The sequence below is a fragment of the Amblyomma mixtum genome, chromosome 5 (genome assembly GCF_055824585.1).
Source record: "Amblyomma mixtum isolate Tamu chromosome 5, ASM5582458v1, whole genome shotgun sequence".
Taxonomy (NCBI): Eukaryota; Metazoa; Arthropoda; class Arachnida; order Ixodida; family Ixodidae; genus Amblyomma; species Amblyomma mixtum.
In genome coordinates this window covers 142,395,128-142,420,243 of record NC_143016.1, presented here as the reverse complement: position 1 = coordinate 142,420,243, position 25,116 = coordinate 142,395,128, and the positions used below count along the sequence as shown (strand labels likewise).

Below are 25,116 nucleotides of genomic sequence, written 5' to 3'. Positions count from 1 at the left end.
TTACGGGTTAGCAGCCGAACACCATGGCCACTGAGCCACCTGGATGAAGTTAACACAAGACGTTTAGTAATAAATATATAATGACAATCAGTGCGGTTGAAGCGGCACCGTATGCATTGGGTTTAGTGTCCAAAGCACTATTGTAAGCATGAATGGTAGCTTTATTCTTGCGAATTTGTTCGCGTAACAAAATATTTTCCAGCAGTTCTCAACATAAATGAGAAAGAAAAACCTTAGTTATGCGGTTTGAAACGGAGTTCACGGTGAAGGTCAGAAAATGGTAGGCATAAACTCAGTTTAGCATGGCGAAGCGTCCACATCAGGCCTGTCTTTCGGAGCGTCGTGACGACAGTTGGTGCTTCAGGTGAGAAAATAATGTTTGCACTTTTATCGCTCCCTGATTCAGTAACTGAGATTGGAGCTCTTCCTATTCCATGTGCAAACCTCCCTGGGTACCGTTTTATAGAGGAAGCACAAATATCTGTCGGATAGAAAAGCAACTTTGGCAAGTGGGTGTTTGCTAAATATTCGAAAGGAAATAGGGTAGAACACATGCCTGGCGAGAGGAAAAGTGACAGGGAGAAAAAGGGCTGCAGGTTGGTGCAGCTGGGTGACCTAGGATGAAGTTAGCTCTCCTCAAGGAGAGCACTACCCAGGAAAGCATGCTTGTAATATTGTTCACAATGGGATACTTCATCGCAAGAAGGTGACCTGATGTCGATATCTCCAGAACTTATGCGGTCTGCAACAGTACTCGGAGGACAGTTGGAGGACAAAGTTATCGGAGACAAAAGTACTCAGAGGACAAGGTCGGAGGACAATTGTGCAAGCAGGAGGAAATACTGCTGAAGAAGTGCATAAGAAAAGAAGGAAGAAAATTGTTATTTACTTCCAAATACGGTCAGGCCGATAGACAGCGCTATGTTTGCGGATTTCTTGTGCCTTCTAAGTATGTTCTTGGTAGGGAATGTTTCTAGTATTCGTCCTCTCTAACTTCGTTCTCGATTCAAGTCTCTTGGGTAATCGAAAAGCTTGGAAGCCTGATAAACTACATTCTTAAAGACGGAAATGCCAAAGCTTTAGGTTGCCTGTTATGGTGTCTGCCATCAGTGTTCAACGTTCTTGTGGAGATTTTCTCGCCAAAACTACGGTGGAAGCAGCATCCATTCCACTCTGAGTCTGACCTTTCGACCTTACTCTCAAACTCGGTCTTGTGTGACCGAGAGTAGAATCGTGCAATAATAGTTTGGCCGTCAGATTTTGGCGGCACATGGTGAACGATCTCTAGGTCAGCGGCCGTCACAGGGCAATCAATTTTCTCGCCAGCTGCTGTCAAGATGGCCGTGCGATCCTCACTTTCAGTGCACGGCCCTCCCTTGATCTCGACGTTGTTGAGTCAAGAGCACTGCAAGAGTTCTATTCCTCTTTTTCGGAGAGCATCATTCTCAGCTTTTAGAGCTTTATTAGAGACAGCGAGATCAACCTGCCGTTGGTCCACGTCTTCGACAAGTTTGTTGAACATCTGCAGATTCGTATTCATCCCATCAACTTCTGTTTTGAGGCCACTGACATCGATACCGTCAACATACAATTTTTCCTTGACACTCGTCAGAAGCTGGTCGACAAGTTCATGTAATTTTTTACTGAACCTTGCTTCGAGGATCTCGATTTGCTTTGCGAGCTCAATATTCGTCGGCATTGTGAGCAAAAGCAGTCAGACGCAACAAGATCTTTTAAAAATAACGCATGAATACAAATATTCAAACAGGTGTAACACAGCGGAGCATCAGCAGCAGCAGCTGTGGTTAAATACGCCAACAAAAATTGCTAAAAGGATGTCGATAGCACCAACCTGTGGAATGCGTGAATATTATCTCGCTTCCTTGACCACAGCCGCTGCTGCTATAAAGCCGGGGCCCTGCCAACTACGACTTCAGAAGGGAACGCCGGCAATCCGCGCAGACGCAGGGGAGCCCGTCAGGAAGTGTTGCTTGGCACGTATTTACGATGATTACACGTAGCTGGGCAGCACCTGCAAGTATGTCTGATAGGGAGTTTCGGGTGAGAGTTGCCGGAATATTTCTTTTTTCAGATGACAGATGAGCAGATCTCTCGTCTACGGCCAATTCAGACGGAGATTCTATGGACCAATCGCATAAACAAAACAAAAAATTAAGGGAAAGCAGTTAGGTCGCGTATATCAGGACAGTAGCCTCCATTTTTGTTATAATTTTGCTGGCCGTTCAACTCAGTTGCGACCGCTCACTTGTGTATAGTCAGCGCGCACGTTTCGTTAATTCAAAACACGGTTGGGAGTGCTGGAATATGGTATCGCATCAGCGTGGTCACGTAATTGTTTTTCATAGTAAGTGGCCTTTCTTTAAATCCCGGAAAAAGGACCACTTAGGAGGTACGTTGCTACAGAAAACTGGATGAGTTATTTATTATTCCCTCCTAGAAGTTAAGGAAACGCACATGACCGTAAAGTGAACACTAGAAGATTTGCGTAATTAATCTTAGATACATTACCGTTTAAGAGAAATGTAGAAATTGCCCTGAGGAGCGCCACACTACGGGAAACAATATGTCGTTGGTTTGGCCCAACTCCGGTGAGCAAGAATTTTTATTTCTTGGGCTTCGGCCGGTTCTCACTCCCGTCAAAATGCGCTTAAAAGAAGCTTGCAGTCAAAGCAATCTCTCCAGTGCATGTAACTTGTTGAAATGGACAAAAGTTGTTGGTTCACAGCGTCTACAGCAAGCTCCCCTTCAAAATTCTAAAAACCGCTTTGTATATTACTAACGGTTGGCTACACGATTCTCAATAATTAAAGAGCCTAACAGTACTAGGTAAAAAGTTCACTATTCAATATTGGTAAGCCATTCTGCCGTTTCCACGTCTTAGCTGTATTCTGATGCGTTATGCCGCTGGCAATGCTGAGAAGAAAAAGAGTTCTTCTAGCTCATGAAGCCTATTTTTAAAAATTTTGTAAAGTCTTTAGTGAAACACCCCGTATATAGATTGGCACATGAGTTGGTTTCGCTCGTCGAACTTTCGTTGTTTCGCACATTGCTCGAAGCTGCCCTGATTTGCCCAAAGTGGAGAAACAAAATTTAAAAAAAAAACAAGCGGTCCTTTATCTGCAGTGGAAGGCTGCGCAAGAAGGGCTTGCGGCTTACCGGCTGGTGAAGGGACGCGACTTCAGCGGCAAAAATTTGTGATCTCCGGGGAATGTCGGCCTTGCGACACGAGTCTTCGCATGCGCGCCGCATTATTGAGGCAGAGCAATCCCCGGGAATTTTCTCTGGGGAGGCTGGCGGCAGTCTCCGACGGGTCTCCCCGTGCGAATGCCGCGGAATACGCCGAGAGCATGCGGCCTCAACCGCTCGCGACGCTGGCTGGATCCAGAAGAGGCTCTCACTTGCTCGGGAGAATTCTACGTACTGTCGCGCCTCGCACAGAAATCTCTGATGAAATAGCGGCTCTTAGCCATGAACTTAAGCTAATGATAAAGGAGTCTAAGCAAAAGTATTATGGTGTTACACTGCAAAAGATACTTCGAGATTCACCACAAAAATTTTGGAGACACTTGGCCCCGGCGAAGATATCAGTTACGGAACTAAGCACAGTAGAGGGCATGGTATCTGACAAGTTCGAAATCGCCAGTATATTAAATGATTATTTCGCAAGTGTCTTTAAAGCCGATGATAACCAACCAGCCGACATTGCAGTGCCGTTCAAAGTTCCTGGGATAGAAAATTTGAAACTCTCAGTGCAAGGTATCACCGAGTTGCTACTTAATATAACGTGACAAAATCGTCGGGCGCGGACGATATCCCGAATGAATTTCTTAAAAGATATGTGGGGTGGACAGCGAAATATCTACTACTAGTTTTTTAGAAGTCTCTCACTACGGGGTTTATTCCGGAAGATTGGAAGGTCGGTAAGGTAATACCACTACCAAAAAGAGCGATCAAAAACTGGCTTGTAATTACAGACCAATCGTTTTGACGAGTACGGCTTGCAAGATATTAGAGCACATCATTTCTAGGCATACTCGACAATACTTAAGTGATAACAACATAAATATCGATTTCAACACGGATTTCGACGGGGTCTATCAGCAGTAACCCAATTGGTGGGAGCAATGCATGATTTTTGCGAGATTGCTGATAGCAAGGGACAGATAGACATTATATTTCTAGATTTTATGAAGGCTTTCGAGAAAGTAAACCACCGAAAGCTTATCTCGAAAATGAGGCATGTTCTTAAAAAGGATTCACTGGTACAATGGATTGAAAGCTTCTTGAGTGATCGCCGACCGTTCGTATTCATCGAAGAAACTATGTCCAGAACATGCAAAGTAAGATCAGGGGTGCCGCAAGCGTCAATGCTTGGACCGTTATTGTGCCTGTTGTATATTAATGATCTTGTGACGGAAAGGTCAATTAAATTAAGATTATTTGCAGACGACTGCATCATTGATACTAGGATTCAAACAGTAGATGACCAAATTAGACTAAATCAATACTTGGATAAAATCAATGACTGGTGTAAATTGTGGCAAATGTCCTTAAACTCCATTAAATCAACATGCATGACTATATCGCACAAACGTCAACCATTAGAATTTGGGTACTCCGTATAAGGAAACACGCTCCGACGCACAAATTAATTTCGTTACCTAGGGGTGACCATCACATCGAACCTTAATTGGAAGCAACACGTCATGTAAAGCTAACAAGAAGTTAATAAGAAGTTAGCTAATAAGCTAATAAGAAGTTAGGCTACCTCAGGAGAACACTAAAGTTTGCTTCAAGTGAAAAAAAAACTAATTGCATATAAAACGTTGGTGCGCCCTTTGCTGGAGTACGCATGCGAGGTGTGGGACCCGAAAAGCAAAATGTTAGTGCAGGAACTGGAGCATGTGCAGAGGCGCGCATTACGTTTCATATTCTAGCGCTTTCGGAGCAAAGATTGAGTATCACCTTTGTACCGTGAAGACAACTTACCACTCCTTTTTGTTCGACGAAAACATAAGCGACTGTGTCTCTTTTATAACATTATGAATGAAACTGTTGGGATTGATAAGCAATGTTATATAAAGAAGTGCACATCTCGCATAACCCGTAATAAACACACTCGATATGTCGAAGAATTCCGTGCTGCTAAAGATTGCTTTAAATATTCCTTCTTTCCGCGGCCGCACATGACTGGAATCGGCTACCTGATGACGTGGTGTCTGTGGAATCTCGTGATGAGTTTTCGTCTCTGCTTTATGACCATTTGTGTAGTACTTCCCTATTGAAAATATTGAGCGTGAATTCTGCGTGCCTATCTTTGCGTGTTTATTGCCACGCAAAATGCGACGATTGAACGAGGTCGCAGAACGCGAGACATATTTCACATAATTTGCGCAAGCCGAGCAAGCTCGCAAACGCGAGACATCTCTCACATAAGTGCGCAAGCCGCGTAAGGCTCGTACAGCAGGAGACATCCTCGCGTAATATGCGCAAGCCGGGTGAGGCTTCCAGAATGTCCGAGAGCCAAGGGTGAGTCCCAGAATGTTCAAGAGCCGAGTCTGGCTCACAGAGCACTAGACAGTGTCTAATGGAGTTACCATCATGATACCGATAATACCTTGCATGGCTGCAAGGCTCCTACATCACTGCTCAACACGGTACGCTAATGTACTGCATTAAGGCCTCCTCATCTGTCTGTCACTGCCTCATTCAGCATGCATGTTGTGAGATAACAAGCTTTGCAGAAACGGTGCTTCGTGGGATGGCTCTCATGTGTGTAGCATGCTTGCAAAAGGACATAGATAAGGTCACCTTAACTGGCTTTATTAATGCCACATCCCTCATGATGGGTGCCACACAGTGGCTAAACAATTTCTTCAGTTTCTCCAAGTCCAGCAGGTTGGCGTCTTGATGCAGGTTCTCACTATGCAGCACCTGCAAAAAGGTAGGAGTATATGCAAAAAAATTCAGTTAATCTGTTTTCTGGAAATTCCAGAAAAGGGCACAAGTACTTCTTCCATTAATGAACCAATGATGATTTCGAAAAGTTTCAGGTTTGAAATACAGACACTGGAAAACCCGACTCAAGCACGCAGACTGCTCAGCATCAAACCTGCACAAAATCTAATAACCGTGTCACACAGGCATTTTGAAGGCTTTCAAATGGCTATTAACTCAACGGCACTTGAATACAGCTAAATGGGCATTTCCAATAGCCACTGAGTCCCTAGAATAGTGTGGACATCTATTAAGATTTTGAAGGCTTTTCAGTGGTAGAAATTTGCACTCAGACATGGAGCACTCGCAACTATACACTAAGGAATAAAATCAAAGCAATTTAATCGCTGAAAGAATACTCAACATGAAATGTACAACTTATTTCACTAAAAAAAAAAAGAAGGCTAGCCACAAAACACTGCAGCAAGCATATTATCACTGTTGCCAATAGCACAAATACAATGAATACCACCTTTTCAAAACTGTGTGAGCACTACAACAGCTTCCCAGCAAAATTATCAACTGTGACAGTGGCGCCACAGCAGCTTGGTGCGAGATGATGAAATATCTCTACGGCGATCAAGTATTCTGTGTAGCAGTGGCATAACTCCCAAGATGAAGTGCAAATCTCGAAGCTCAATCTCCCACCTTAACTGTTATCTTTAAATACATATTTAAATTCATTGGAGCGTGCTGCAGAAGTAGGTGGTCAGATCATTCGAGAGGATACCTGCAAGGTATCTCAGGAGACGAAAGGTCTGATGAAGAAACGCCAAAGCATGAGGACGTCTAACTTCAGAGATAGAATAGAACTAGGAGAGCTATCGAAGTTATTTATAAGTGCAAGGTAGCCAACATAAGAAAGTTTAACATGGAGAAAACCTAGCATGCTCTAAAGCATGGAGGTAGCCTAAAATCAGTGAAGAGAAAACTAATCACAGGTAAAAACCAGATTTATGCGCTAAAAGACAAAGAGGGCAATGTCATAAGCAATATGGATAAGATAGTTAAAGTAGCCGAAGAGTTCTGCACAAATCGCTACAGTAGTGAATGTAATCAGAACGTTACGGAGAGAGGCAGTAGAGCATAGCAATGGGACATCCCGCCAGTAACGAGGGAGGAAGTAAAGAAAGCCTCAGGAGCAATGCAAAGGGGTAAAGCAGCTGGTGAGGATCAGGTAACAGCAGATTTGTTGAAGGACGAAGGAGAGATTGTGCTAGAGAAACTAGCCACCCTGTACACGCTTGCCTCGTGACCACGAGCGTATCAGGAGCTTGGAAGAATGCGAACATTATTTTAACTCATAAGAAAGAAGATGTCAAGGACTTGAAGATTTACAGACCAATCAGCTTACTATCCATTGTCTACAAGGTATTTACTAAGGTAATCACTAATAGAGTCAGGACAACCTTCGAATTCAATCAACCAAATGATCAGGCAGGCTTTCGTAAAGGATACTCAACAAGAGACCACATTCATGCAATCAATCAGGTGATAGAGAAATGGGCAGAATATAACCAACCCCAATATATAGCCTTCATTGACTACCAGACAGCAATTGACTCGGTGGAACCACAGCTGTCATGCAGGCATTGTGGAATCAGGGTGTAGAAGAGTGTTATGTGAAAATATTGGAAGATATTTATAACGACTGCACAGCTACCATAGTTCTCCATAAGGTCAGCAATAAAATTCCTCTATATTCCGAGTTTTCTAACACCACCATCATTTTTTGGCACCGTGACCATATCATACAAGAATGTGAGACCTACTGCATACCTAAAGAAAATATGTGTGTAAGCCAAGCATCAGCCGTTCTATGCAATAAGAAGTCTAAGTGAAAAAGATTCGATGTAAATTAGAGAAAGCCTTGCCATTTTTGTACTTCTGCTTCTATGACTGCTTGCTGGATTTTTTTCTTTAGTTGGAAGCATTCTTCCATCCCTTATCTCTATACACTATTCCTCTGCCAAATGACTGAGTAACCCAAATAGCAATTCCTAAGTAGGGAGGGGGCCTTCCACAGTGACCACACAGGGGCCTTCAAGTTCTTGCAGCAATCAAAACATCCCTTTGTAACACTGGCCTTGAATGCACCACTATACTTTTGTGGCAGGGCAAATACTTATACAATTTATGTTTTAAAACCACACAGAAATCCACAACTGCCATTATGAAAACAACCTAGTAATGTAACCATAAGCGTACCTGGCCAGCATGATCAGCATGGAAAGGCGCACAGCTTGTGTGCAGCTCCTAAAATGAAAGCAAATTCACATGATTAATTGCAATTTCCACAAAGACATTCTTGAAAAATCATGTTTTTGCACCACTCAGCCTCAAGCCTGCCTTATTGCTCCTGCAGCAATGAGGCAAATCTGGGCACAGCTTGAGGTGAGCTGGTGGTATCACATTACGCACCTGACACTACGTGCATCAATCCATTTGTATGAATGAATTTCAGAATGGCGAAGAAGACACACAGACAGGAAAAAATGGTGGGTGGATGAGATTAAGAAGTTTGTGGGGATACAGTGGCCGCAAGTGGCAAAGGACAGACAAAATTGGAGAGACATGGGAGAGGCTTTGCCCTGCAGTGGGTGTAGTCAGGCTGCTGCTGCTGCTGATGATGATGACAGCCTGAGCACACCTACAAAGTAAAACTGTGATCTCGACCCAGCAGCACTTTACTGTGTTGAAAGAGAACAGGTACAATTGAATTACTGCATTACCTTGTTATTATCATTAAAAAGTACAGGGCTCTAAGGACTTCCTAATTTACATCGAAACGAATGGGTTACAGTGAACTTTCACGGATTACACTAACAGGCACTGAAAATCCAACACAGCTGCCCAAGAGAATATTAGGCAGCCGCGCTAGCCTTCTTTTGCGCTATGCTACCTGATACCAGATTAAAATTCCAGAGCAATTTACTCATACTCTAGCACTGGGATACGTTATGCCCCAGACTGACGCAGCTGTCTTACTAAAGGCAGAGAAGCTTTCAGTGTGGGTCATGTGTGCTGTGGCGTGAACACATGCACAGCATCGCCTGCTACCATTCAAGTCCTCTGTGTACACAAATGCAGGTGCAATAGAAAACCCACATCACAAATTTGGCTAGTCTGGTCGGCCAAGCATGGGCCAGCTGATAGCACGAAGCAGCAGGTGCGACACATACCATCATCATCAGCCTGACAAGGCCCACTGCAGGGCAAAGGACTCACCCATGTCTCCACATTAACCCTGTCCTTTGCTAGGTGTGGCCACCATATCCCCGCGAACTTCTTCATCTCATCCGCCCATCTAACTTTCTGCCGCCCCCTGCTATGCTTGCATTCTTTTGGAATCCACTCCATTACCCTTAAGGACCAGCGGTTATGTTGTCTTCCCATTACAAGCCCCGCCCCGGCCCATTTCTTCCTCTTAATTTCAAGTAGCATGTCATTAACCCGCATTTGTTCCCTCACCCACTCCGCCCCCTTTTGGTCTCTTAATGTTAGACTTATCATTTTTCTTTCCATAGCTCACTTTGCTGTCCTTATCGTTTGGCACGTGTTTTTTTCTTTGTAATAAGGCATAAAGTATTATACACGGATTACCACATGGCATCCTCCTATGACCGCTAAATAATTTATAATCAAATTTCTTTCTCCTGCTGTATTTGTTTCGGTTTCGACAGCTGAATGATGGCTGTGACTTCAAAGCGAGGTTATTGGTCACGTGAGGCATGAAAAACTGCAATACAATTGGTACTTCTGGCTCTTAAGGAATGCTGGCGTCAGCGCTGTAGCGAATTAAAACGATGAAGCAGCGATTATAAGTGCAGTTTTTCCACGCCTCACGTGACCTATAAGCTCTCTTTGATGTCATAGCCATAGTCAAATTGTTCACCGAAACAGGATGGCAGAAAAAGTTGATTATAAATTATTTAGCGGTCTCACACGAATACCAGATGGTGATTCATGCACAGTAGTGTCTTCCGCATCATTATAGAGAAGAAAACATGCCACCAAGATTAGGTGTCTATACTCTTTTAAGCTGAACTCTCTTCATTAGCCTCCACGTTTCTGTCCCAAAAGTGAGAAACATGCAGGCTAAAGAAAAGACTTCAGCTTAAGTACCAAAGTGGCTCTAATCACACGATGAAGCGGAAAAACTCTCGACAATTGAACAGAGAACAAATAGGAATTCCAACAAAATTTTAGATTCTTGTAAGGCTATCAAGCATTTCTGAATATTGTAAACTGCACTTTCACACATACAGTACGCATGTATGCCAAGCTCACATTCAGTAGCCCTGTTTACCGGCTGTAATTATCACGGTCTGAGCTCAGTTACAGATTTAAAACCAGCCAAAAGATGCAACACAGGAAAAGAAGAAAACAGGTTGGACTATCAATTGAATTTTTTGTAAAGGAAAAGAAGGCTCGCATGAAGATGCGCCACACATGACTCACACCAGCGAAAGGCAGGACAACAAATAACTGTCACTGATATACAAGCACGTCATCTAAAAGAGAAAATTCTTTCCGTTGAAGATTGACTAATGGCTTCGCTACTCATACAGCCGTTGCCTTGGAGATATGCATCAAATACCTTACAGATTTGTTTACCACTTCTATACACCACTGAAGTGTCACAGAAATCAGGCGTACATACTGATGGGTCATCTTATGATTTACACTCACGACATTGGCACTGTAGTGCCAGATTAGAAGCTGCCTTCCCCCTAACGAGTTAGTGCTCATTCAGGAACACATTAAAGACACCTGCACATATCCCTGAAGTAGTTTCTTGCACAAGCTAGCGGAATGTGATAAACCACTTCCTGCAAGTCCTGAACCTAGTTTTATGGGATACCATACTGCTATCCCGGTTTTTAACAGCAGTGCAAACGCCATCAACACAATGATTGGTGCAAAAATTACATTTAATAATTTTCCCGCCACTCGATTTGAACTCATGAAGTCTACACAAAGGACTCCATGATAACCGTTCTGAGGTGAATGGCAGTTCAGCCTAGCCTCTGGAATCTGTGCCAAAAAAAAAAACGGAGTCAGCGCATCGCAATTTACTTCCGAAATCAGCCGGTGCTGATGAAAATTGTATGTTTTGCTTTCTCTGGCTTATAAAGCTCCACTTTCAGAAAAAGTGTCGTCTTTGTGGTTAGGATGCGGAACTTCATCATCACAGGTCAACTTCAGCTTGCCATCAGTGTCCCTTTAATGCCTCAAAGTTGAACAATAGCTCCATTCATAGAGGAGGGCTGTGCATAAATTTCGACCACCAAAGATTCTTTAACATGCACTGACATTGCATAAAACACGAGCAAATATGCATTTCGCCTTGTCGAAACGAAGCCACCACAATTCAATGCCGCGTCTTTGGGCTCAGTAGCCGAACACCAATGCAGTAGGCCACAGCAGCAGGTGAAAAACAAAAGAGAGCCCTTAATAGGCAACCTAACTTGCCAAAATCAACATAACGAGGTGTAAGGGTTCGGTAGCGTTCGCGGGGGTCATCAGAATGCGGCTGGGGTGCTCAAAGCGAAGCGTCTCCTTTCTTGGAACGCGGCCGCTCGCGAACGCGCCGGCAGGTATACGGGTGTCCCCCAACCCGCGGTACTGATTCGCACACGTGCTGGCACGGATGTCTATTTGTGTTTGTTTTTGTTTATTTAGTGGTAGAGAGGGTGGTTTTACCTTGTTGAAGCCGGAGGGCTGGACATGCCCTTGAAGAACCAATCATGTTGAGACCGCAGCATGATTGGAAGCTATGGAATGTGGGCCGGGCCTTTAGGGCTTTAAAACCGGGCCCCGGAGCTGGAAGCGGGGTTCTGCGCTAAGGTCAGATGCAACGCATCTTCGGCAACGCCGAGCAGGGGCCTCCCCTAGTATTAGCCAGATCCACCTTTTTGTTGTTTGTCTTTTGCCGTTTAATTTGTCTCGAGTGTCTAAACTTCTATACGCTGTAAATATCTGCACATAAACCTCAGTTATTGCCTTTTTTTTATCCCTGCGTGTCAACTGATCACACGAGCGTCTCTGACGTGGCACCCCTGGTGCGAAGAGCTTCAGTTCGAGTTACCAACCGTCTCTGGCGGTGCACCTGTAGTGCAAAGAAGAAGAAGAACCTGATCTTTACTGGCGCAGTCGACAGGATCCTGCGGCCATCGGAAGACGGCGCAGGAAGAAGACAAGGCAGGGAGAAAGGTGACGACAAGGCGACAGGTCAGCGATCGTGAACGGACCTGCGGAGACACGGCGGCAAAGACCACGGCAGTAGTCCAGCGACGCGGGACTGCGTCCGGTCAAGGAAGCAGCGCGTCGGGAACTCGACGATCACCGGCGGCGGACCAGCGGCGTGCGACAGCTCATCGCAGCGTCCGGGGAAAGTGGCGGTGGACCCCGACGCCAAGGAGCTGGCAATGCGGATCGACGCATCGAAACCGTGAGTTTCCTTGGTCGCATTGTTCACGTCCCTGTGTTCGAGCCGATAGGACATCTGAGGGGTACGGAAGGCGGTATGGAGAGCTATCCAAGCCTGCCCTCACTTGATGTGAGGTACCAAGTGGAATTAGCGAAGGCGCGCTTAGCGTACTTTCAGGCTGAACTTGCGAAAGTAAATGGAGGAAAGGCGCCACTGTGCGAGGAGAAACCTCAGGATGTTAAGTGCGTCTTGGAGGAATTAGAAGCAAAGCGCCAGCAGCTAGCGCTGGAGCTCGCTGAGCTCAAGGAGTCTAAGAGAGCTAGTGAACTAGCGAGGGACAACTACTCCGAGTCTCGAGAGGCGAGGCCGCCTGTGCTGGAAGACAAAGGAATATACCTGTCAAGCACAGGTCAAGAAAACAGCCAGGCAGAAGAAAAGAGGGAGCCAGCTTTCCACGAAAGTGCAATCTCTCGTGAAGAAAGTATCGTGACGGAACGCAGCGTCGCGGTAGTCGAGGCGGTGAACGCGCACTCCGACGATCCAGCTGCACAAGTTAGCTCAACCCCTAATGAGACCAGGGACGCGGACGCGAGTTCAGGATTGTTGGAAGTCACTCTGACAATTCCGAAAACGCAGTCCCAAGCAAGCTGTGAAAAAGAGCATTTCGTGCAGCAGGAAACGGTCGGTGAGGACAGACGTCAGATCGGCGAGCGAGTGAAAGGAGGAAGTCTGGCGTCGCCGCAACCGCACACTGTGTCGGGTATGGAGCATGAAGTGCCCCGTAGCGTTTCTGGTGGCAAGAGCCCTTCATCCGAGGCAAAGAGCGGAGGTGGGCCTGTTGGGCCGACCGGGCAGAACGCCGCGCAGATGAACGCACCCGGTGTGTGCCCGACCAGGTCAGTTGAGGACCCGGAAAGGTGTGGCGACTTGCCGCAAGGCAAGCCCGGGTCAAGTGACTGTCAGGAAGCTCATGGAGCCTCGGAGTCAGACTATGCCACGGGGCCAGCGGGCGCTGATCAAGCACGGAGCGGCGGTTTCAAAGTTTGCTCGTGCAGTAAAGGTGCAGATGACCCCGGGCGAGGTGGAGTGGCAGGAGGCAGGTGCGTGGTTTTCACGCTGAAAGTCGACGCGAGGAACAGTATGTTCCGTGCTAGAGGTCGGCGTATCAAGTGTAGCGAGACTGGCTGTACTGCTATATTTGGACGGGCCAGGGGCTATGCTCTTTACGCACCACGCGTGTCGTACTGGTGCGCCGGAGAGAGAGTGCTCTCAAGTGCGTCGCATGGTCAGAGATTTTCACCTATCGATGACCAGGACGTTTTTGATCCTGGAGGGCACCGTCTTTTCAGTTCACGCCCCGCTGTGGCACCAGCCTGACGAGCATAGTGGCCATTAGGTGTTAATCGTGTCGAATGAGGCACGTGTGGGCTCGAACGCGCACAGGGACGCTCGGTGCGACTAAGGAGGCTCACGTGGCCCATATCAGTGCTACTGAACGCTCTAGTTGTGAGTGTCGGTGTGTGTGTCGAGCAGGACGCGGGTGTGCATGCTGGTGAACTGGGTGCAACGCACCAACTTGGACGCGTGTTACGGCGCACGGCAGGCATGCCACCGTGTGAATTTGTGGAATTTGCTGATGTTGTGTGTGCATTTTGCATTTTGTTTTTGGTTTTGGTTTTGTTGGTGCCAGCGCTGGTGTAGCTGCGGTATGTCACCCACAGGGTGGTTTTGTGACCCGTACCGATCCCTTTGTTATAATTCTAAAAGTGGCATTTGAGCCCTTTGTAGAATCTTGGGAAGGGCGTGTAAGGGTTCGGTAGCGTTCGCGGGGTCATCGGAACGCGGCTGGGGGTGCTCAAAGCGAAGCGTCTCCTTTCTTGGAACGCGGCCGCTCGCGAACGCGCCGGCAGGTATACGGGTGTCCCCCCACCCGCAGTACTGATTCGCACACGTGCTGGCACGGATGTCTATTTGTGTTTGTTTTTATTTTGTGGTGGAGAGAGAGCTCTATTTTACGGCAGCTGGAGGGCTGGCCAGGCTCTTGAAGAACCAATCATGTTGAGAGCACAATATGATTGGAAGCTATGGAATGTGGGCCGGGCCTTTAGGGCTTTAAAACCGGGCCCCGGAGCTGGAAGCGGGGTTCTGGGCTAAGGTGAGATGCAACGCATCTTCGGCCACGCCGAGTAGGGGCCTCCCCTAGTATTAGCCAGATCCACCTTTTTGTTGTTTGTCTTTTGCCGTTTAATTTGTCTCGAGTGTCTAAGCTTCTGTACGCTGTAAATATCTGTACATAAACCTCAGCTATTGCCTTTTTTTTATCCCTGCGTGTCAACTGATCACACGAGCGTCTCTGACGTGGCACCCCTGGTGCGAAGAGCTTCAGTTCGAGTTACCAACCGTCTCTGGCGGTGCACCTGTAGTGCAAAGAAGAAGAAGAACCTGATCTTTACTCGAGGGGTCACACAAGTAGCAGTGGACTAGGAAAATAAAAGCTACTTGTGTCGGAAGATGTCTTCAGTGCTTACCTCAAAAGCCTGCTTGCTTGCTGGGCATCCTAGCACCAAGTGAAAGGCTGGCACAGCCATACTGGAGAGCTTGGAAGAGGCATTGCTGGTAAAGCTATGTGGAGATTGCTGCAAGGTAAAAAGACACATTTAACAGCAGCACAGTGCAAAAAATGGACTAGAATCAAGCATGTAAGGCAAAGTGCAAGGCACAAAAAGGAGCCGGTCGCAGAATGGAACACAACTGTTTAACCACATTTCGAAGTGGGCCAGGCAACAAGAAATTCATAACCACGGCAGTCATTCACAACCTAGCCTCAGAGGAGACATCACTTGCATATCGATATCCAGCATCGTTTCTACAATACATGCCACCATTCAAAAGAACAGACCACAGCAGGACGATATTTTCAGTAGAAGGCTGGTTTGCTTCAAATTCTGCATGCGTCCCTCAATTTGAAATCTGGCATGATTAGCAATGATTTCACATTCTCACAGGTATGATGAATTAATAGTGCCAATTGCAGAAAAACCACACTTTTTCCTTTAACATCAAATAAGGTATTGGAGAGGTACCTCAGCATATTTAAGTCAAAGTCAGATTTATTTGCGCCATTGGTTATAATCATGAAACAATCAAGTTTATTCTTCGTACATATTAAAGGCTCAATTACCCTTAAATTTCACTGCAACTTCGGGATTTAGGGCAAATGGAGCTAGGGCACCTGTGTGCATTTTGCAGTTGTTTGTACCATTTCAGCTCCGAGCCAAAGTATGAAAAAGCGAATGCCAAAATAGAGGCGAAAAACTTCAGAGCAATTTGTTTTTATCTCACCGTTCTGCTATTCAAGGCTCGACTACACTGGCTCGGCTATAAGTACGAACGCAGCTGGATATCGAACGCAGCTGGATCATATGGAGCTTCGTACCTTAAATACACAATTTATAAAAGTACAAGTGAAATACAAGTGAAAGAGGAGGAAGCTCAATCCAAACGCATACAGCTGAATCGCAGTCTACGTAGTTAAACTGCTCGAGCGCTGTTACTTCAATTACAGCGTAACATGCGGCGAGAATGTAAAGCCCGGGCCGAAGATCTATTGGTGGGCACATATTCCATTCTCGGCGAGAGATGAATGGCAGTACGGCGGCAGTACGGCGCCGATATCGTGCACCCCGCGATCGGATCAGCTGTGCATATTTGCATGGCATACTGACCATGACCGTGTGACCACTGACACTACACGCGCATTCATGCCCGTGTGCCGCCAGCAAACAACCTTTCAGCGCTGCGTGCTGCCGCGATACGCACTGCGTCTTCGCGTCTCTGTACTAGCTGTGTTGACGTGGCCAGTTGTGCGCAAAGGCTTTGAAATAATGAACAGGTTCGAAGAAAATTAACTTACCCCCAAGATGCGAGATGTCACCCGGGTAGTGGTCTCCCACCAGCTGCTCCGCCATGGAGGAAATGAGCCCCACCGTCCGCATAGCGTTTCCAGTGAAGGCGCGCAAAGGACGACGCGCTATCCGTCGAGCCCGCTGACGCACGCTATAAACACAGGTTTACTCAGCACCTTACCACGTTTTCGTACATCGCACCAGCGAATTTCACTGCTGTCGGCACATCACATATAGGAAGAGTGACAAATGCTCATGCCAGCGATCGTTCACGCCCTCGGCACCACAAAGGACCACGACAAACGTAGTAACGCTGACCGCGGCCCGCCATGCTGTCCCTCCCCAGACGCTGCGTTCGTTGGCTAGCGCTTCGGCCAGTTCCGGCTTCCTTCGACCCGTTTAGAAAGGCATCGCCTCCAGGCATTCCTCCAGGTCGTCTCTTTCGGGCTCTATGCTTTTGGGCAGTGCGATAGCAAAGAACTAAAACCAAATGAAACTTTCGTTACAAAAATAATTAAGTTCTTGTGCACATATTAGCATTAAAAACTTGAGAAATTTGTGACGCATGGACGCATTAATATGCGTGTCGGTACATTCGTGCGTGCGTGCGTGCGTGAGTGGGATGGTCTAGCTCGTCAAATCCAAAGCCTATCCGACATGCTGCATGGTTTCTGAGATCACCGCCGTGAGCTTCGCTTGTTTTCTCGTGCTGCTGCTGGGCTGTCTTGCGCGCCGCTGTTACTGTGCTGGAATCGCAAAAGAAGAAGGATTACCGGTGTGTGCTGCCGGTGGGCGCGCTCTCATCCAAGAGTAGTAGCAGCTCCCAATTAAGCGATCCGTCGGGGCATATGTGCTATGGATGTCTGGTCGACAACGATAATGAGGTCAGCAGTGCGGTGCCGTCGTTTGATGAGTCGAACCTTTCGGCCTATTGCACTGCTAACTTCGTTGCAAAAATGCCTGGCTCATAAGCAGCGACAGTGGCCATTGTTTCTGTGGTGTGTTTCGATTACAAGACGGCGCCCTTCTACAGTGTGGCTTCCTTGGAAACTTAGTCGGCGGTGTGCCTGCAACACCTGTCGCTGTCAGCTCAAACTGACCGCCTGCGAGCGCTGCCTTCTTTTGCGATGTGAACGGTGACGGGACACTTACTGCCTGTGGCCGGAGCTTATAGCAAAAGCGAAGAGTGTTTTGTGTGAAGGTTTGACGAAGTGCGTGTGTCAGTCTGGACCCTTAGCAAGTCATACGAGATGCGACATGCAAAAGTGGTCCACCAGTCGCTTCAGCAGAAAGGAGTGCGGATGTTTTTTACGTTACTTCAATCGAGAACTGCCCATGCAAATATTTCAACTCGTCCCTTGCCTAAACAGCATAGTAAAGAAGCTAAAGCAACAAAACTGCTGTTTCCATGCTGTATATTGATTCCGCACTCGTGCTAGAGGTGGGAAATATGTAGTAGTTATTGGCGGAGTTACAGCCTATGAAGCACGTGCAGCTTCCTGTAATTGCAGGTTAGGATATGTGCCTTACTTGGTATTGACTTTGTAACCAGACATAGCCATCTGTCAACTAAAAGAAATTTTCTTGCTATAGGATTCTGCAGCATTATGTATGCTTCTGGACACTGAATACCGGGTGCGTCACCTCTCTTGAAAGCACTCAGATTTGTGTACTTATCAGTACGTTTGAGATGAGAAAATTTTATCAGCTTCTTTTCTTTATTTTATAATTAGCTACACAGCATGTCGCAAAAAAAAATGTTTTAAGGAAAAGTATTTCAGTTTAGAGTAGAACAGTTCAACAAAGTTTTTTTGGGCATTCTGGTAACTTCAAGATGGTATCTGATGGTTGCATACAGACGCGCAAGTCAAACCTCAAAGGGCATCAAACTTAACAGTACCGCTGAGCTTATCCTTTCGTGCTTTTTATGTGTGTGTAGATCACCTGGGGAAGTTCAGTATTGGATGTTGGATTTCATAGTTCTGCTACAACTTTTATCTTCCTTTCTACACATGAAACATGACTGAACTCGATTACATTCCCCAAGCAAATACCTGACGCCTTACAAGCGTTCCTTACTGTGCACAGTTGTCCCAGTGCATTATATCCACTCATGTGCAGCACACTTTTGTGTTGCTCTTGGTCTCCGAATGTGACTCTCAGCAATATGACGGAATAATAGCACATCCAGATGGTCTTTGTGGTAGTGCAAATTTCAAAACAGATTGAAGAAGAATGAAGAGTGTGATACTTCGTCATGCATCATGCAATGCTGGTGCTAATCAGGCAACATGTGTGGTATATATACTTCGCACATTTGAGATTCATTGGATTTGTTCTGGAGCCATACTGGGAATTAATTAATCGATCTGTGATTTGTCACTGAATTTGAGAGAGGGCACTAATTTCTGAACTTTTGACACCAACTGTGAATTCAAAACTGTCTTTTCGTGTAGGCTTACATGGCCTTTTTACGTGTATGTAAATTTATGCTAATGACTTTGGAAATTGCTTTGGAAATGGTTTTGGAAATTGCCTCGTAACATTCCTGTTACAGCTCACAATTCGCTTTCTGCACGTCATGTTTGATTGAACCTGATTATATCCCCAAGCTTGTTTGTTGCACCTAACAAACACTGTTGCCCTTTCAGAGTTATTCCATTGATTGACTCCTTTCGAGTGCAAGCAACAAATGGTTGTGTTGCTTCTGATTTCGAAATATGGCTGTCTGCATGACGGGCGACAACATAAGTGCTCTGGATGGCTTTCATCATGCATCTATAAGATATCTGTAACTTTCAGGATTGGTTAAAGGAAGAACTGAAGGATGCTGTAAGAGTCATTAGCAGCTTGTTTTTTACATTATTTTACTATAAACTTGCAATGTTGACAAGCTCTTGCTCAGTGTGCATGTTGTCATGTACAGGTCCCTGCAGTATCCAAGGAAACCATTTTGCACTAAAAGATAATTTTTTGGTTATTTGTTTGCTGAAGTTGAAAATGATTAATGGGTACTTACGCCAAGACGAAAATTATAAAACAGCAAAACGTGAGCTTATTGCTCATTATTGAGAAGTAATCATTAACTGAATGCTCGAACCTTGTTTGCTTTCACCCTAAATGGGCCTTTACAGTCTCGACAAGTTGCTACTAAGCAAGCAAACGCACACATGGCCACACGCAGCCTTACTGAGCTTGCTCAGTACGCACATAAGCACGCACAGCTTCGGCAAGCCCCCTCTCAGCACGCAGATGTCCACGTACAGAGAGTTCTCCACGAGAGTCCACGATTTTTTACACGCAAAGAGTGTGCGTGAATGTCTATCAGCTCACAGTACGCGCATATGTACACACAGGACGCACAGAATGCGTACAGGTAACGCACAATTTCTGCGCATTTGTGTGCAAAATGAACGTGATCGTACAAAAATCACTGTTCTCGTGCAAACTCACGCAGAGTTTTTTCAATAGGGTTGGTAAGCATATTTTGTTACGGGTTTGTTTGTACCAGTTGTCTTGGTATTTCTGTCGCTATACAATGTAATGCTTCCACTCCTGCATTAGTCCTGGAAAGGACTGGTAGTATGTAATAAATAATAATAAATAAATAAAAAAACAATATATGATATTGAGCGCGACAGTATTTGATATGATATGATAGCAAAAGCGTGTTTAATCTCCCTTTAACCGCCCTTCGTTTCCAGGTGTCACGCTATGTCGGGGAACTCGGATAAAGAAGAACGCGCCACCGATGTGTCATCAGACGACGTCGATGCGTTACCGGAGAACGTCGCTGCTGCGCCTGCCAAAGCTTCTCAAGGCCAGAGCGAGCCAAAGCACGCTACGTCTTCACCGAAGGAGCCCGAATCGGTTGGTGGCGGAAGCAGTGACCAGACGCCAAGATGGAGCGCCGGTGTCGCACTAGCAGCTCTCGTAGTCGTAGTCGTCATTGCGCTAGCCCTTTGGATGCTTCCTCGCATGGGCGAGAATGAAAATGGATCCAAGAAGAAGCCTCCGCACATCGTATTCGTCTTGGCCGACGACTTGGTGAGGGGCTATTTCTTTTTTTTATTTTTGGGTTCTGAGCTTTCGGCTTCTCGGAAATCTAGTCACACGATAACTCACTATCCATAGGTAATTGCAGAAACAATATTTTTGGTACAAAATTCTACAGCACTATGCAATATGTCATTAGAATTCCTTTCTAACGAAGCGTTTCATGCGGATTTTAATGCATTATTAGTTATTTATTCTGAATTACCTCCTCGTATCTCTTTAACAGACTAATTTTACTCAGAGCTGGAACTATCCTGTTTTGCCGAAAACAACCTCGGGATCCTGGCTGCACAATAACTGAGGGGGGAGTTTTTGCATTTCCGAAGAAATCGTTGTAGACATGGCTCTCATTGCTCTGTAGAAACTGCTTGTTGCATCGCTGGCGTATGGCGATCGTCTTGCCAGCGTGTAGTCGATATTTCTGTCGTAGTGTCGTGAGCAGCCTTGTCTAGAGCGCTCGGGCGGTGCACTTCCTTGCAAACAAATCCAGATGTGGTGGCAGCCTCTAGGGTCCAGCTGCAACGCTTGCACGGAAGTAGCGCCAGATAGCCTCGTAAACAAAGCAGGCACGAAAACTTTGTTCTGTAATGAGGGGCTGCTCTCTAATTTCGGTTTTTGTTACCAAGTGCGCACTGCTCAAGCGCTCTAGACAAGGCTGCTCACGACTGTACATTTTGCGTTTCTCTAAGGAGCAAAAATATAACAAGCTTTAGGTTTCGTACCGTCGCAGCTGGCTGCTTTTGCCCTTTGAGAGATATATAGCGAAGCGACGGCGCGGTAGAGCATATGCTGTCATCAGAGTGGCCGGAATTGTATGCACCGTGTCACCATCACTATTTAGGTCTGGTGTTGTCCTTCATTTAGCTGTCACACTTTGATACGGAACCTGCGACACCAGACGTCCTGGTTTCAGCTTGTTGCGTTTCCAGCTGGCAACTTACTCTCCTCATCTTATGTAATGTACTTCTGAAGGTACAGCGTTGCTGTTTAGTGACTACAGACCCTTCGCTGACAGCAAGAGCCGCTCTAAGCTACCCCGACGCGTACATTGCAGGCACTATCCTGCGCTCACTGCTGCCTGGATTTGAACTGAGAGCCTTCCTGTCTCCTTTCTTTGAAGTGGTTCATGATAGATTCCAGAAAAAGCTTGTGCGTTGTTTTCCTCGTCTGCATACGCCTCTAATTCCGCTACATTGATGCGCTTGGCGCAAAAAAGTAAGGATTTGTAAGTGGCAGGTGGTGAATTCGAGCCCCCAAATCTGGGCGCTGTTGCCTTCAAAAAATTAAAATATTCTAATAACGAATCGAAACCATTTAAATCAGCCCAACTGGCTTGTATCACGATGCCATGCTGCAGTAAAGCGCCACACAGAGAGCGACATCATTCGTATGGTGTCTTTTCTGAAGGAAAGGGCACTCACATCTATTTTCTTCATTTGCCAACGACCAATGCCTCAGCGGCTAACTTTAATTCTTGCTGTCGTGCCTAAGTGCCGATGGCCTTTTGCGTACGGGAAGAATCGTAAAGTAAACCTGGAGCGAAAGGTTAAACAACCCCAGGTGGTCGAAATTTCCGGAGCCCTTCACTATGGCTTCTCTCATAGCCTGAGTCGCTTTGGGACGTCAAAACCTCATAAAAAAGGTTATTAAATTCTTCAAGTGCATCTAATCCTAAATGCATCATACATGCATTTTCCAATGCATTCTTACGCAGCAAACTCATACGGCTCATTTTCGAAGAATGTGGTCTCTTGCGAGATGTACTAAGAAAATGGTTCGATATTTTAGCAATATTTTAGCCAGGGTTGTTGGATTCTCGATTCACCCCGCAGCTAACTTTTGTGCGCCGGCGCAGCGATAACGTCCAGTTCGGGAGCCTTCTAAGCTTAATTTCTGGCCTGAAAAGTACAGTCAGGCGGTAGTGCTATGTGGGCATGCAACGCGAGGGGGAAAAAAAAAACTGCGGCAGGAAAAGCTGCACTGTTTCTACATTTTTTTTTTCTGTAGACTTCAAGGGCAGCATTCTAGGGCTGAGTGAACATTAAATGCCTTCACCTACTGTTTTCTCAAAGGATTGCGATTCGTTTTTGAGCAGTTGAAAAATTTTGCTGTGCTCGTAACCATACCATTTCTTTAGGAAATATTCCCAGCGTGGATTATAGGCGCAACATTGATAGTGTAAGCCCTCCAATCCAATCCTGAGATTATTTAGTAAAAATAGGTATGGCATACACACAGCCATGTCTTTTGAAGTACCGCGCGAGCGTCGACAAAACTGCTTGCCAGCGCCGTATCACGGCGTGGAGCAGCAAAGCCAGCGAGAATAGCCGAGTGCGCACAAGATGTCCCACACAATGATGGTCATCTACTAGGCTCTGCCGTGTTATATCCCCCGGCCGATGACAACGGCATCGCGGGGAAGAAAAAGAGCAGTGAACGACAGGGTGAGCAAAGCTTTGATAAGGTTTTAGGCATGTAGCTAGCTTTTATCGGCCACAAAATTCACTACGAAGACATCACCGGTGACAACGCAGCAACGATTGTGAGAAATTGCGGTAGCCCCGTCGAGTTTTTTTCACTACCTGTCTAGGAATCCGAATCAGATTCAGAATTTATTTTGCAGTAATCAATCACTGTTGTATACCTGGGCTACAATCCAGATATGTGGCTTGATAAATGACCAGGAACCATTTTCATGGCAGCAAGAAAAACTGGTTCCAGAAAAGAAAACAAGAAAAAACGAAAAGAAAACAGAGGGAACATTACGTAGTGAAAAACAATGCACAAAACACTTATGCGCATACAAAATCATACGCAACGCATATTGTAAATAAAAACGAGAGAGTAAACATCCGCTAATCTCTAAAGTGGCAGTTTGAAATTAATTTATGTACACTATAGTAAAGCTATTGTAATTTTACAACATACTTTCGCAGTTATTTTGGATTGTGACGAACAGTTTTTTATACTTGTTCAAAGTGGCGACGATGTTGCGGCCTAAAGACTATAACTTGTAGTTTGTTCTCAACAGTGGTACTGCCCAAATATGGATGTTTCGTGGCTGCACCTCGCTGCTGCGTTGTTCCAGTGATGCAAGAAGTTTTAAGTCTGCAGAGTTAAGGGGATCAAAATACAATGTGTGCAACAGACGGAACTCGTACACATGATTAAATCTAATGAAGCCACATGGCACAAATCATCCTCTGTTGTAGGCAGGCGTTCAAGATTGGCGATGTAACGGGCCATTTTCTTCTGTAAGACAAGAACACTGTTTATGTTAACCTTGGTTGTAGCAGCCCGACTGTTACCATATCTTAACTGACAAATGAAAAGAGCGAAATATATTTGCATATTTGCTTTCAAGTGTGCAAAGGACAGGCAACAAGAGAAAACGCTGTTGCTGATTAATCTTTTTTGCAGAGATAATGAACGTGAGGAGCAAAAAATTGGAGGCTTATCAAGGTTAAGCCCAGTGGATGCGAAGCGTGTCCTCAGCGTTTGGAGGCATCTTGACCGCATACACGCCAGGCGCAAAGACGCTGGCGAGGTTGCGGGCACAGAGACTGACGCGACGGCGGGCGCGCGCCGCCTCATCCCTGACGTGACGTTACATATCACGTGATGCAGCGATGGTGGCGCCGCCGCCGCGTCGCGCGCAACGGCGCGAACCGAAGCGTGGAGGCCTCCGCCGGGCGACGTGCGACGGCGCGATATGAGGCCCCATCTGCAGCCGGTGTGACGTCATCACGTGACGTCACATCATGTGATCTCACTTCAAGGTCAATGGTGGCCACCGCCGGGAGGCGACCGACGGCGCGATATGAGGCCCCATCTGCAGCCGGTGTGACGTCATCACGTGACGTCATGTCACGTGACCTACTTGAAGGTCACTTGAAGGTCAATGGTGGCCACCGCCGGGCGTCGCGCGAAGGCCCGAAACTTACGTTAATATGCTTCGCATAAAAGAATGGCACAAAGCAGCTTGTTAGAAACGCGGCTGCGTATTGTGGCACTGGCGACAGCAGAAAAACCCCAAAGCCAGATAGCTATGAAAGTTGGGAAGGCAATAGTTAATAAGATTATTCAGGCCTTGCGTGAGGACGCCCGCATTGGAGACGCACCCAGATGTTTAAAGAGCAAGACAACACAATAGCAAGACAAGGCCATTGATGCTCTAGCTGCTGCGTATCCCTGCATGACTGCTGGCCAGCTAACAGATATTGTCGGCTTGGACACAAATGACGAGCTTTCACGAAAATGGCTACGTGAAGCAGGCCTCACAAGCCGATGTGCGGCCCAAGAACCATTGCTTCCTGTAGCCAGCAAGGCGGAAAGGCTGCAGTTTCCGCACGGGCATGTGCAGTGGACGACTGGAGTCAAGTATTATTCACCGACATGTCGGAGTTCTGCACTCAGTTGGACTAAAAGCAAAAAGCCTACCGTCCAGCTCGCTCAAGGTATACAGTGCATGGTTTGTACGTGATTGTAAAGGATGCCCATGGTAGGCTTACCGCTTAGTTTCATGGTACCTACAAAAGCGCTAGAATGCATTCTGTCTTCTGAAGAAATGGACTGAGGAGGATTTTCTTCTCCTCTGTAGCCCTAAAGTGATGCCTAGAAATTGAACCGAGGTTGTGGGATTACATTAAGGTACTAAAACTACCTCTTTGCACTTTCGTTTGTGTGAAACTTGCGGCACCAAAG

At 46.1% G+C, this 25,116-nt stretch overlaps 2 protein-coding genes across 2 annotated transcripts in view; one reads left to right on the top strand and one right to left on the bottom strand.

The window, feature by feature from the left end:
* Nucleotides 1-5,305: 5,305 nt before the first annotated feature.
* LOC149343939 (uncharacterized) lies at nucleotides 5,306-18,158 on the bottom strand. Its single transcript, XM_089546103.1, has 4 exons — nucleotides 16,365-18,158; nucleotides 14,980-15,087; nucleotides 8,227-8,274; nucleotides 5,306-5,955 (listed from the first exon to the last, which is right to left on the bottom strand). The coding sequence occupies exons 2-4, from the start codon at nucleotides 15,037-15,039 to the stop codon at nucleotides 5,731-5,733; spliced, it is 333 nt and encodes a 110-aa protein (XP_089402229.1). The 5' UTR covers nucleotides 15,040-15,087; nucleotides 16,365-18,158; the 3' UTR covers nucleotides 5,306-5,730.
* A 1,912-nt stretch (nucleotides 18,159-20,070) lies between these two features.
* Nucleotides 20,071-25,116, top strand: part of LOC149343938 (arylsulfatase B-like) — an 89,339-nt gene continuing 84,293 nt past the window's right edge. Inside the window, exon 1 of the mRNA XM_089547105.1 lies at nucleotides 20,071-20,403. Coding sequence (XP_089403231.1) covers nucleotides 20,071-20,403 — 333 coding nt within the window. The remainder of the gene's footprint in view (nucleotides 20,404-25,116) is intronic.

Bases quoted from the DNA above. Each gene is read 5' to 3' on its own strand.
- LOC149343939 (XM_089546103.1), bottom strand. From the start codon at position 15,039: ATGGCTGTGCCAGCCTTTCACTTGGTGCTAGGATGCCCAGCAAGCAAG. The intron at 8,275-14,979 runs GTAAGCACTGAA...CTTTCATTTTAG, and splicing joins CAAGCAAGCAGGCTTTTGAG to GAGCTGCACACAAGCTGTGC. The intron at 5,956-8,226 runs GTACGCTTATGG...ACCTTTTTGCAG, and splicing joins ATGCTGATCATGCTGGCCAG to GTGCTGCATAGTGAGAACCT.